Source organism: Staurois parvus, unplaced genomic scaffold (assembly GCF_062004578.1).
Source record: "Staurois parvus isolate SC_StPar_1 unplaced genomic scaffold, SC_StPar_1.0 ptg000696l, whole genome shotgun sequence".
Lineage (NCBI taxonomy): Eukaryota > Metazoa > Chordata > Amphibia > Anura > Ranidae > Staurois > Staurois parvus.
The window spans coordinates 19,368-34,080 of record NW_028318492.1 but is presented as its reverse complement, the minus strand read 5'-3'; the positions used below and the strand labels follow the sequence as shown (position 1 = coordinate 34,080).

The window sequence follows — 14,713 nt, the reverse complement described above, 5'->3', positions numbered from 1 at the left end:
TATTACCTTCTTATTGCTTTATTACATTTTTATTTATAGGATAAACCTATAGTAAAAAAAATGTTAAAAACATTTCAAACTAAATACAATGGTAACAAAACCTTTTATGTCTGCTCAATACTTTAGATTATTATCAAATGATAGGCCTCCCATCTATGGTAGGAGGGAGATGTATCCAATGTGTATAATTTCATGACCAGCCTAGTACAGGTTGAAATAACTCTGGGGTCCAAAGAATTCGAGAGGTGTATTTTTTGTTGTTTCACACCCCTAGGCCAGGAACCAACATCAGACCAATACTAGTTATGTATTTAATTGTTTGTAATTCTATTCCTTTTAATGATTGGCTTGTTTATATCTTTATATTTTCATCTCTAATGTTGTTAAAAGCCCAAAGACTGTGTTTCCTAGTCATATGAATACATGTGTATGCATACAAAATGTTGGATAGAATACGGAAGGGTTGGAGCAGTTATTTGATTTGCTATGCTGTCTGGGTTCCTGCTGGAGAGAATTACTCTCACTATTGGTCCTGGTAACACTAGGATACTATTGCCTCCAGTGCACAAAATGGTTAGAAATCCAATATTGTTTAATCATTATGGAAGCTGGAGTAAATGTGATTGTACATTTCTCTAGGTGAGGGGAAATGTTTCAGTGGAGACATCTGTTCCAGTGACAACTGCCTAAAATGGGATTGCTTTGGAGAGATTTGATCTAATTTTCTGCTGTCTATCAGGAAGAGACAGTGAGAAAACTTTCCCAGATGGGACATAGACAGAAAAAAACTCATAAGGGTTGCAACTATTCCATACTCCTTTTAAAGGTAAAAAGAACATTTTGGCTTTTCACACACTTTAACTAATGGAAGTCTACCAAGTGAAAGGAGTGTGGGGTGGTTTGCAGTCTAATATGCAAATGGTGACTGCAAAGAACATCACTCTAAAGTCGTGTGTATATAGCATGTGTACGCTTACATGACCATGTCAGTTATTGTGATTGCATCCTTGCATTACTGGTCAGTGTGCACATACAATTACTCTGTTTTTCCAATTCAAATGAAAATGAATTAAAACATAATTGGCATGCAGTGTTTCTTTTTCTGGTTTTAAAATCTGAAATACTATAGTAGCATGTTTTTGTAATTATCAGTAGGGATTATTGCTTACATTGATAGGAGTTGAACAGCGTTATGTTAGGGGACAGACAATCAAAAATCTAAACTTAAGCTAACCATACACTAATAGATTTTTGCATGAACATTCATTCAAAAATTCTCATCAGTACCTCCAATGACATGATGAATGTCAAAAGTACTAAAAATGTTTTGTTTTTAATTTTATATTTTGGAGTGAATGGACCTTCATGCCTAAAACCAAATTCACTGTTAAATATTTTCCAGCCTTCTCATTAGCATGTTCTTGTTGCTACATTCCAAGATGAACATTGATTTGACCCCTATAATACTTACAAAAAACAAACAAACATTCTTAAAACAAAAAATTTTGAACAATGTTCCATTATATGGCCAGCTTTCGGGCAAAGTGTAAGGGAATTACAGAGGATCAACAAGTAATCAGAAATTAGACCTACACGGAAAAGCACAACAAAAGCAGGGTCTATACAATCTATTTATATGATGAGGTACTGCACAGGCTGATTTAGTTTGTCATCTTTATATTTCCATATTATATTTTTTTGGGGGGGTTTACATGAGTTTTATAAATTCTATTGTTGAGCCTTCTGATAATTTTTAAATTGATGCACAGTTTCCCCCTCTTGTATGTTGATGTCTGGCTCTGAATTTAGTTTGAAATTTGTAGTAGGCTAAATATTTGTGTTCCTATATTACCTATAAAGTGTCACAAAGGAGTTGGCATAAGAAATATAATAATAAGTAAAACCATACATGTTCATATCTGTATAGTGAGACTCCGTTAGTATAGTAGACATAATACAACCAATCAACCAGGAAAATATACTATACAGGTTGAGAAATAATCTTGAAATGCCCTGTCATCGGTTTGCTGTTTCAGAACAGATAGTGCTTGTCTTTTAATTTATTTAGTTCCATTGAGGACAGATTAATCATTATTACAATGTTCCATTTGTGAAAAGGGCATGAGATTGGTACAAAGCATTGCTCCCTAAAGCCACAAAATACTGACCTTTCTGAAGTTTCAGTTGCTGTACATGATATGACTAAAAAATATACTTGCAGAAATGTAGATAGATGTGAAAATATCAGATTGAAATTGCAATTTAATATTGTATTAAACTGAAATCATGGGGAGTCATTATTGACCTAGGCATTAATGCAATTTAAATAAATTGCTTCATTCCAATTTCCACTTTATTATGTAGTGTGTTATGCCATGGTTATTATTACATATTTGCTATACAGTACACTATTTCTCAAAGTGTGTAATATGTAACATTGGTGGTGTGCTTCACTTCTATGGCTGGTGCATGGCATCTAAAAGGAGAACTATGCTACAATATGCTCACTCCAATAATAGTAAGAACACACTAGAAAATGAGAATGTTTTAAAGCAAACCTGTGTCTTGCCTATGCATAACTACAAACACATCTTCCCTGCTGCTACTAGTTCTTACCTATCCTTTGCTCCCCTGCCACCTCATTAGAAAAAGCCTTTTAAAGGTCATTATATTACACAGGACTAAGGAGTCTCTCTATCTGCCTCCAATTGACTGCACTGGTGCCAGTACTGCATTATGAGAATAGGATTTATGTATTTATTTATTTCAGGTACTTATATAGCACCTTCAATTTACAGAGCACTTTACATATGTATTGTACATTCACATCAGTCCCTAACCCTCAATCTAAGGTCCAAATGTATCATACCTGAGGGACCAGTGTGGAAGCTGACCATCACTGTAGTATGCAGTTCTACTACAATGATTTTTACAACCTTCTGGGTACCGTGCTGAGAGGGTTTGTGCTGTAAGGGTTTGCTTGCTTGGAACTGCCCCCATTCACAGAACACCTTGTATTTTTTTTTCAATGAATTGTGACATCCCTTTTTCTCCACCTTGTCCAGCCAGAGAACATCTTGTTTTTTGAAAAAAAATACAAGGCATTCTGTGAATAGTGGCTATCACTGTATAGCATTGACTACTATAGTGATTTCCAGCTTCCCTAGTGTTCCATCATTTATGGGAAGTACATATTACATTGGTCCAAATATGTACTTAAGATCATACCTGGAGTTCAACTTTAAAGGTTAAGTTCACCTTTGGGCTCATGTTACATGTTACACCCATATTTAGGGTGTAACATGCAGCATGAGAGCATACGTGTCAGTATCAAGGTGGATATGGCTCATTCCAAACCTCCAGGTCTCCCAGGGACATTGATCGTGATACTGACACTATGATAAGTACCAACAATTCTCCTCCAGCTTTGCTCTGATATTTTGAACTGTCCATGCTTTGAGGACTTGCTCAACAATATGCCTCAAGAGATCCTCCTCTCTATTCCATAAGGATATGCTTACTTGGGTTTATGCATGAGCAAGACCTTTCTTGATGTATGAGGGAGGTTATTTTCACTTGAACCTTCACCTGGACAGTGCTCCTGGTTTGTTGGGCACCAGAGGGAGGTGAAGATACCATCATTTACACATTTGTGCAATGCAGTTTTCTTCCTCCTCTGGACTACATCTGGTCTGACCCTCCACCTGGGAATGTTAATGGTTGCCCCACACAAGATTTATTAGGCTTTTTATATAGTGTAAGCGGGAGGTCGGTACTGACTGCAAGCATTTATAGGATATCATCCTCTGGACTACACCTTATTACCTCTATATGAGGCCTATATCACTGTTGACGCAATATATCCTTGGGTTAACCGCTTCTAGCCCGCCCGCAATGTACTGCGGCAGAACGGCAGCTACAGGCAAAGCGACGTACCCATAATTCTCTCTAACTGTACTAACACAAGGAGGTGCCGCGCTCCCGAGTGGGCGCACAGCACTCTCTCCCCATGGCTGCTGTGTCCAGCGGACACAGCAGAATGAAGATCCTGGTGAATGGTACCCACCCAAATTCAACTCTTTCCAGACGATTCGCATGGACACCTATCACTGTTTCTGAATGTAAAACTCTTTTGGGCTTAACCCTCAACATGGACATTACAGGAAAGAATGAATTGTGGTCATGTTGATCCACAGACCCAATTCATCACATGCCCATGTTCTCGGCTGTTACATATATGCCCAACATAGACCAGGAATGTACTGGTACATCTCTAAACTTTGAGTGGTTATACGGGGATGATGCCTGCAGCTACAGGCATCATTCTGGTACTTTTAGTTTCAGCTGGCGGTCGGCTTTCATGTAAAAACAATCCTAGTGGTCAATTAGCTGCTGAATTGTTTTTAGGAGCAGCAGGAAGGCCCCCGCTGCCTTCCACAGTTTTCTTGGGCTCTCCTTTCCCACAGGGGAATCCGAGAATGCAGCTGACCATAGAGCTGGTCGGAGACCAGAATGACTCCAATCTTCTCTATAGTTGAAGAGACTGGAAGCTATGAGCATTTCATCACTTCAGTTTTGCAGGATATAACCAGCGCCATTTGTAAATTGGAAAAGCATTTGGAAAGTATATGATCCCACCGATCTTGGTGAGATTAGATAATGTAAGGGCAGAGGAGATGTCTAGAGACTGATAGACCCCAGATTTCTCAAAAAAGAATATATGGCAATTCCCATTGAAGTTATAGGAGATATTTGCATTCTCTGTGATAGCATTAAAAGTGATAAAAAAAACCTGAAAGGGACAGTGTAAAAATAATAAAAAAAAAATCAAAATAACTAACTAAAAAAAAACACCATTGGCTCCCTGCACGCGTGCACCTGCGTGAGCAAGCGCTGACCCCATTCTGGTATGTAAATAGCGGTTGCACCATGCATGTGAGGTATCACCGTGAACGTCAGAATGAGAGCAGTAATCCTGTGTAAATATAAATTGGTGACCTGTAAAGGCTTTTAAAATGTTGCCTATCGATGATAATAATGTATGTACTTTGTTGCCATTGCACAGGCATGCACAATGGTATCTATTTACTCACCATAATATCATATTTTATATTTTATCAAATAATTGGGCAACATACTGTGTTTTTTGCATTGAAATTCTAAAAAGTAAATTTTCCCCAAAGATTTGCGTTAAGGAATCGCTGCACAAATACTGTGTGACCTAAAAAATGTCAACACCCACTGTTTTATTTTCCAGGGCCTCTGCTTTAAAAAAATATATAATGTTTGGGAGTTCAAAGTAATTTTCTAGCAAAAAAACTGTTTTTTTTCATGTGAACAAAAAGTGTCTGAAAAAGCTTGGTCATCAAGAGTGGGTGATGTGTGGCATAAGCTTCTAAAGTTAGCCCTGAAATGCCAGGATAGTAGACGCAACCCCTTCAAATGACCCCTTTTTGAAAAATAGACACTCCAAGGTATTTGCTAAGAGGCATGGGAAGTGCTTTGCAGATCTCATTTGTTGCCACATGTTTTTAGAAAACAAAGAAAGAAAACAAAAAATGTATTTTTTATTTTCTTTTTTTATTTTCAAAACCCTGTGACAAAAATTATATCTGTGAAATACTCACCATGCCTCTTATCAAATCCCTTTGGGCGTCTACTTTCCAAAAAGGGGTAATTTGGGGGGGTGTTTGTACTATCCTGACATTTTAGAGCCTCCGAAACTGTGATAGGTAGTGGGGAAGTGATATGAGGAAATATGCCCTTTAAAAGCCTTGAGGTGGTCATTGGATTTTGGGGGCTTGTATGTAGCTAGGCTGTCAAAAAGTCTCTCACATGTGGTATCCCCATACTTGGAAGAAGTAGGAGAATGTGTTTTGGGGTGTTATTCCACATATACCCATGGTATGCATGAGCAATACAGTATATCATTAAACAAATATGTGTAAAAAATAAAAATTGTAAAAAATAAATGTTCCATGGACTTAATATGCCTCTCTGCAAAATCCTTGGGCTGTCTACTTTCCAGAAAGGGGTCATTTAGGGAGGGTTTGCACTGCCCTGACATTTTAGCACCTCAAGAAATGTGATAGGCAGTCAGAAAGTAAAAACTACATAAATTCCAATATATATACCATTGTTTGTAGACGCTATAACTTTCACACAAACCAATTAATAATCATGCATTGAGATTTTTTTTTACCAAAGACATGTAGCAGAGTACATTTCAGCTTAAATGTATTACTAACTGTGAGTTTTTGGTTATCTTTTATAACCAAAAGTGAAAAATATAATTTTTTTTCAAAATTTATTTTTTATTTTAAAAAAAAATTTTTTTGTTTATAGCGCAAAAATTAAAAACTACAGAGGTGATCAAATAGCACCAAAAGAAAGCTCTATTTGTGGGAAAAAGGACATAAATTTCATTTGAGTACAGCATTGCACAACTGTGCAATTACCAGTTGAAATAGCACAGTGCCAAACAGCAAAAAATGGCCTGGTCTGGAAGGGGGGTAAATCCTCTGGAGGGCAAGTGGTTAAAGTGGCATGCAGTTGACAAGAGGAATCTTCCCTTGACCAAGTTATAAAAAGTCCTTCTACGTTGGAATTCTATTTGCAAAGCATTTTTGGCGGATATGAAGAAAATTTTATGTATATATGCCTTAGATATATCCCCCAAATACTACAAAGGGGGCACGATGGAGACCTATGAAGTGTGGTGTTTTTATTTTGAATTGATATATTTTTAAGATGTCTTTGTTTAGAATAAAGGAATCGTTTATGTGCTCTTTGACCACCAGCCTTATTATTTAAATGTATGATTAAACACAAAAAAAACACCAAATCCTGGTTGAGTTTATAACTAGTCATTTTATTTTGGTTCTTAGTGTGCTGACATTACAGGTATTTGTAGTCCAGCAGTCCTTCCTGACATCTCCTAACTGAAAATCCGTATAGAGATACAGACCTCCGCAAACTAGCAGAGTTTGCAGAAGCTTCAGCATTGCACCCTTGGTGCACTAACCAAGATTGCAATGCTTTCCAGGCTTCAATGGTTACATTTTATAAGTGCATTTTTTTCTATAGTACTATTAATGCATTCATAAAATGTAAGAAAAAGGTGAACTTATATTTTAAACCAGAGTCTGAAAAATATGCACTACTGTGTGCTTCATTGGCCTATTTTGAGAGACTGTTCTTCAAATGCCTTCAAAAGAAAATGCGTGTTCATTATAAAAAAGTCAGCTATTTATTATGGATGTTAAAACAGCTAACTGTAAGTATTTTTTTTATTACAGATGAAACTCCGACAAACAACTCCCAGCTTGGTAAGTCAGCATATCATTGTTCTAAAAAATAATGAATAAAAGGAACCCACACTTGAACGCACCCACACCCTCATGGATGTCAAATTAGGAGCAAGAGCTGTGTCCATGCAGCCACTGAATCCCAATTGACATGAATGGGATTGCCTGCATTTGGATGCATGGAACCCTGAGCAATGCCATGTGGGCAAACATGGTCCTCACTTAGGCATACGCTTAAGTAGGCCCTTGTTAATGAGACCTAAAGCTGAATTCTAGGAAAACAACTAAATACACCATTACAATAAATATATGTGAAATGTTTTACCTGTCAAATCAATTTAATTTCTGTCCACTCAGTCCTGAGATGTGCACAGCCCTGCTAGATATCCCAGAAAGCCTAATGACCTGATTTTTCTTGACTGCAGTTAACCACTTCCCGTCCGGCCATTTTATATAAACGGCTGTATGGTGGCTGTGCAGGGGCGGGTGGCCATTTATAAATGGCCTCCCTGCCCCCTGCTTGTGCATGCTCCCTGGGAGAGCGCAGCACTATGATCCGGTGCCCGCTGTGTCCTCCGGACACACCGACCGTTGTACGGGACCTCTGTGCAAGGTCCCGATGATGTGATCACTGATTGGCCAATCAGTGATCACATGCAGAGTAGTAAGCAAGATGTCACTTCTGACATCATTGCTTACTACGTGTGAAATCTGTGAATGATCACAGAGATCACATGGTACAAGGCTATTCACAACAACCTTGTACCATGTGACAAGCTGTGACCAATCAGAGCTTACACAGTATTTCTCAATGGCTGCAAGAATGCAGCCAGAGAGAAGGAGAAATGATTGCTTTTACAGACTTTATGGGTGTAAAAGCAATCAGTGTAAAAAAAAAAAATCTTCATCACCCCCAACTAGTACAGTGTCACCATGGTGACATTGTACTGCTAGGGTGACAGTATGTAAAAAAAACCCATAAATAATAATATAAAAAATTAAAATAAAAATGTAAAAAAAAAAATAAAAAAAATTATAATTTTTGGTTATAAACTAATTTGGGTTATTTTTATTTTACTAAAAAGATAACTGAATAAATTTTGGCCAAGATTTGATGAAATATTATTTATTTGCAAAATTTTATAAGAAAAACTCTTTTTTTCACAATTTTTGGACTTTTCCATTTATATAGCAAAAAAAAAAAAATCCCAGTAGTGAATAAATACCACCAAAATAAAGCTTTATCTGTCTAAAAATAAATGCTAAAAATTCATATGGGTACAATGTTGCATGACTGCACAATTGTCATTCAAAGTGTGATAGAGCTGAAAATTGGCCTGGACAGGAAGGGGGTAAAAGTGTCCAGACTTGAAGTGATTAAACTCCAGGCACAAAAGATATTACTATTGTGGTGGGCCCCCCGCACTGCAAGGGTTTATTTTTTGTTCTCTAGGAGTCCAGAGATAGGTAGTAATACTTACCTTACTCCTGACCCTCGTAGGCTCTGTGTTTCCATGAAACTTCTCTTTATGGCACTCCCGGCTGTGGATGCACACTTGCCTTCCCCATGTACAATGCAGGGTTAATAGCCCTGCATTGTACAAGGTGATGTCAAGAGATTGCTTACATCCCAGAGCATCAGGAAGAAGAGGAGGGTGCTGGAGCATGGAATAAGGTAGGTAATACTGCCTCTATCTCTACCCCTTAGACTTCACATGCTTTTAACCCTTGCAATGAGGGGGAGAGTCCTAAGGCAGAGATTTTTCTCTATCCTGCAGTTGGGCTTTAAGCTACACAGCTTGGTCATGTCCCTGCCCTCATTCAGTTCTTGGACAGTGAAGGAGCAGCAGCAGACTGAGGAGGTCATCTCAATGCTCACTTCTCCTGTCAGCATGTACCATGTCAACATACTGTAAGTGAATGCAGGACACCTGAGTGGGCTCAAATACAAATTAGTTTATAACCAAAAATTATAATTTTTAAACATTTTTGTTTACATTTTTATTTTATTTTTTTATATTATTATTTTTTTTTTTTACATACTGTCACCCTAGCAGTACAGTGTCACCATGGTGACACTGTACTACTTGTGGGGGTTGATGAAGATTTTTTTTTTTTTACACTGATTGCTTTTACACCCATATAGGATGTAAAAGCAATCATTTCTCTTTCTCTCTGTCTGCATTCTTGCAGTCATTGAGAACTATTGAGTGAGCTGTGATTGGTCACAGCTTGTCACATGGTACAAGGCTGTTGTGAATAGCCTTGTACCATGTGACCTCTGTGATCATTCACAGATTTCACACGTAGTAAGCAATGATGTCACAAGTGACATCTTGCTTACTACTTTGCATGTGATCACTGATGGGCCAATCAGCGATCACATGATCGGGACCTTGTACAGAGGTCCCGTCCAACGATCGGTGTTCCACTGTGTCCGGAGGACACAGCGGGCACCGGATCGCTGTGCTGCGTGCTCCCAGAGAGCGCGCACAAGCAGGCTGCGGGGAGGCCGTTTATAAACGGCCACCCAACCCTGCACTGCCACCGTCGGGAAGTGGTTAAAAGAAGCTGAACTCAACGAAAACCAAGGTGTTTATGCTAGCTGCATTGAATATACAGAACTACATTCATTGGTATTTTCTATATCTGCCTGGAGTTTTACTTTAAAAGGCATCCTTCTAAAAATACCCAATTTTAAACAGATCGAGCATTTTATGTACCTTAATTTTAGCACTGGTAGTACTTGGCATGGTAATAGTATGCCTGGGTGTCAGCACATTGAATGCACAAAATATCACCCCATAGTTTGGGTAATCTTTCAGTTTTTAGGGTTAACTAGGTTAAAGGTTACTTTATAAATAGATGCTAAGACTTAGATATTAGGGATTAAGAGTAAAGCCGAGTTTCAGCCTTACCTTCAGTTTTGCACAGCTCTATAGGCTCTTCTCCTGTACTAAAATTGCTTACACTGATTTCATTACACAATTTAAACTTGTCTCAGTGTTCATTAGAAGTTGCAGCCTGTCAAATAGAGTCCTCTCAATTTCCTGGCTGGAGGATGTTCGGTATTTTCTAGCTCTTTCTTTCCCAGCCCTGCTGTCCCTCTCCTGCCTCTTTCATTCATTAGATGTCATTTCTTTCTATCATGTAAACACCGCATCAGTTGTGGGCATTACTGTCAAATGCAGTCTATTGGCAAACACCCACTCCTACAGACTGACATCCACCCCTCAAGACATTTTGATATCTGCATAACTCCTCTGAAGAGCCAGGAAACTGCTTACATCAATACTGAGACAGAATGCTGTGTTTTCAGGAAGCTATGTAGATCACACTGCTGGCCCCTCCCATTTGCCATGATCTGCCTATATTACATAAAAAACCACACATACCCCATGATGACATCAAGTATTTATAACTTATGACATAAGATATGTCAAGAACTAAAATAGTTTTTTTTTAAAGATTTACTAGGAAGTTGATTGGGTGGAGGGCGGAGCCAGGGAAGACAACATATAAGCATATTAAATTTCATCTTTAAAGGTTAGTTTAAGGTTTAATGGTTAAGTTAGGATTATGTGTTAGTGTTACGTTAACTGACACAGGATAATTGTCATGGTAGGTGGTAAGTTCTGATCTTTAGGCTGAGTGTTATGGTCAGGTTTCAATTAAAGCTTCATTTGTAAGGTTAGGCAAGGGGTTATGTTTACAGTTTAACCCTTTGAGGACCGTAAGGTTTTGGAACGCCAAAAGAATCAATTTTTTTGTTTTTAAAGTTCGTATACTTCAGTTGCTGTAACTAAGCCATTTCATGAAATAATTGGCAAAAAGCTAGATCCATTTGTTGTTTGTTGATAAGAACTAATATTTTGACTCAAACCAAAAAAAAAAAGAGTTTTAAGTTCTTAATCAGATGATACACGCAATTACAAACATGGGACAAATACATCCCTTGGTCCTCAAAGGGTTAAGGGATAGGTTAAAGAGTTAAGTTTAGTAGGGGGAAGAGGTAATTGTTGGTGGGACAACAACTTCTAGGAATAAGTATTGAGGTTCCTGACAACAAAACTTAATGCATTGTATCTAAAATATCATTGTGGGAATATTCTGAAACTGCTGCACTGTTTGTATTTACCCAAACTTCTGCTGGTTGTTACATAGGTTTAAAGGATTTAAAAAAGAACTCCTTTTTTAGTTTTACTGCAGCTTGCGGTATAGTGTATAAAAACTATACTCTGCTACATTTACAACGCGATTCATAACGTGACCATTTTCAACATATAAGTTAATGATGCCCAACTAACAATCCTGCAATTGCATGCTGTCCTGCTTACTGGAGAAATGTTTTTCCAAATAACATGTTTCCATTTCCTGCATTCACCTGCTTTGTGGGTGCATTGGGAAATGAGGGTAAATTGTATAGGTCGCTCAGCTCTTGGCATTGATGCTTTTACTATCAAACAGAAAACTACAACAACTATGAGAAATGTGATGGTCATGACAGAAGGTATAGTCAATATTGTTCATGGATTTGTAGTATGTAGTGTACCTATTTATTTGTATATTTTTCAGCTCAACCGCAAAACCCTTCATTCCAAATGAACTCGGTGACCAGTGCACTCATCTCAGGAGTAGTAATTCTCGGTGTCACCAGCTTTGGTTTTTTCATTATTTCGCTTGTCCTCTTGAACAGAAGGAAGAACAACAGCTTGGTTTTATGTGGCGTACGAAACCCAGCTTTTAACTAATGAAAAAGAAAAAAATTGCACTCTTTTTTAATATAAATTTAAATCTTTGTGTACTGAAAATGTACAGTGTATGGATATTTCATTAACATGTTACAATGTCAAGCTAATGCTTTTTTTTTTTTAAAGTTTTCATACTTAGCATGTGCACTGTATTAATGAATGCTGGGACTGAGAAGCAGACATAGTTTAGGTAACAGATGTGATTTATCATTTAATGTTGAAAGAGTTTTGCCTGAGCTTTTTATCTTCTACACTACGGCCTGTTTTTTTGTAGTGCCTAAACTAAGGAATGTTCTGATTAAGAGCAACATGACATATACCTTTATATATCCAACATTCCTTGGTATTTATAAAAACTATTTATTATATTTCTGTGTGATGTTAATTACAGTAACACTTTTATCTGTTAATGGGTTATCATAATCATTTTCAACTACAATGTCAGGTATTTTGTTTTTTTAGCAAGCTTGCTTTGAAAATTGTTTAAGCAACATAGCCATTATAAATTGTAATGGGTGTATTAACTACAGATATTTGTTTTGTCTATGTTCTTGCAAAGGTGTTTTATACTCCCAAGCCCTTAATATTTTCAGCCAGTTTCACAAATGCTCAGCTGAGTCATGTCTTAGGGCCCATGCACACCACTTTTTTTTGGCATTTCCTAATGATTTAAATGCAAACCATTGCATTTAATGGTACACACAGGCACATGAATATTAGTATGCTAGTGCCGTGTTTAGATCAGAAATGCATCACTTTCTTGTAAATGTATTTCTTGTAAATTCATGCAAATATGTGCAAATACTTGCGTAAATCATACCTCCCCTGTGTTACTTAACATTGTGGGTGCTAAAAAAAAATATATGCTGGTAAATATGTACACTATGTGGACCATACTTATGTTTTTTTGAGCAAGAACTTTCTGCCAGGTAGATCCAGTGTTCATACATCAGTATTGTGTGCAAGGACTCATTAAAAAAGAAGCCAACTTTCAGTTTAAAATAGCTAAATACACCCGGGAGCAATGTTTTACCTCTGTAGAAAGACCACTGCTTCCACAGAAAAAACAAGACTTCTTTCCTACTGTATAGTAGCAAGAGACAGGCTGTTCTACCCAGGCTGTGGCTGCTTTATGAAGAAATATGAAAACTGTAAGGCTTTGCACACCTTTTGTTGTCATGACTTGGAATGTATTTAGCTGTGCTAAGCTGAAAGTTACAATTGGATTTTAAAGTAGATGTGCATGAAAGTATATACATGTTTCCATGTGATTTATTGCTAAGCATTTTGATAGTACCAAGAGTAAACTGGAAGTACTGTATATAAGAACTACCATTAAATATTTATATGGTATGTAGTGTGCCGAACAATAACGAAGAGCTGCCAAATACAAAATAATGTAACTTCCTAAAAGGGGAAAATAGCTGATCCCGGCTCCTTACACTCTATTGGCTGGTTCACTTGTCAAGTTCTTGCATAAAATAAATGCAAAGAAGTGATCAATGGGCTGTCTGTTTATGCACAGATGTAATACAAAGAACAAATGGCAATACAACATCTGCTTGTCATATCTTGGGTTGCTGTTGGAATGTTAGGAATCCACATAATGTAATTTAGATGACATACTGAAGTTGCACATGCACAGTGGAAGCTTGATTACATTTTCTCCAAATAAAAAAGACCAATTGGCACATGGGCGCCTGTGACAGACTGCCTGGTACCCTGCCTAGGTGTGTTCATCAGAGAACTGCTTCCTCACCGCTGGGACACAGGACCAAGGTATTATAGCTGGGCATCACACCCAAGACTAGACAACACTTGTTTAGGTGCAAAACTGGAACTCTTTATTGAACAGAAATACAAGTTTTTATACACCAGAAATAGGGGCAGTCTCCACATGTACAGTAAAATCAAATATTACACATTGGGATAAACATCCCACACTGATTAGGTAAGAGCTTGATCACATTATCCTAACAGTGATCTAATTAACAGTAAGCTAATCAACAGCCAAGCACCCACACAAGCAAGGGGGCCCACCCCAGACAGCCCGGCACCTCCAACCCTGAATACACAAAGTACATTACACATGCTGTCTTTTAGGTGTTGCTTTCACTTGCATAATCTGTTCATCATAAGACAAAACTCATACAATATTCCAAGTCTGAAAAATTGGAATTCATCTATCTTCATAGATTTCTTGAGGGAGATTGTTGATAAATATTTCTGTCCCAAGTGGAGGAGGTTCTTCAACCCAGTCTGCAGGAGGGCCCCATATTTCCCCTGATCATTAACCTCTGCAAGGTTAATATTGCAGTGTTCTGTCCACTCCAGAAGGGAAGCTGTATTGTGTTTATTCAGGGAATTAATCCAAGAATTGCTCATCACGTTGTTGTCCATCAGTAGATAATGATCTTCTCCCTCCATGGGCCATAATCAGTGTGTAGAAGGCGAGTCCCTAGCCCCCTCCAAAAGCCCCTGTCCTGGTTGAGTCTGTCACAGCACCCATATCTGTGAGGTTGGATACACTCATTGTGCAACAACTACATTGCTTGCATATAAACCTGGGGCGGACTGACAACTCATGGGGCCCCCGGGCAATAGGGGATTATGGGGCCCCGTGTCCTTGCCCAAACTCAAAAAAGCCTATGAAAA

The 14,713-nt window shown here is 37.9% G+C and overlaps 1 protein-coding gene across 1 annotated transcript in view; it reads left to right on the top strand.

Annotated features, from left to right (window-relative positions):
• The window catches only part of ZPLD1 (zona pellucida like domain containing 1), a 130,903-nt gene extending 118,845 nt beyond the window's left edge, over nt 1–12,058 (top strand). Inside the window, exons 9-10 of the mRNA XM_089652898.1 lie at nt 7,299–7,328; nt 11,883–12,058. Of these exons, the coding sequence (XP_089509024.1) occupies nt 7,299–7,328; nt 11,883–12,058 (206 nt within the window). The remainder of the gene's footprint in view (nt 1–7,298; nt 7,329–11,882) is intronic.
• Nucleotides 12,059–14,713: the final 2,655 nt, after the last annotated feature.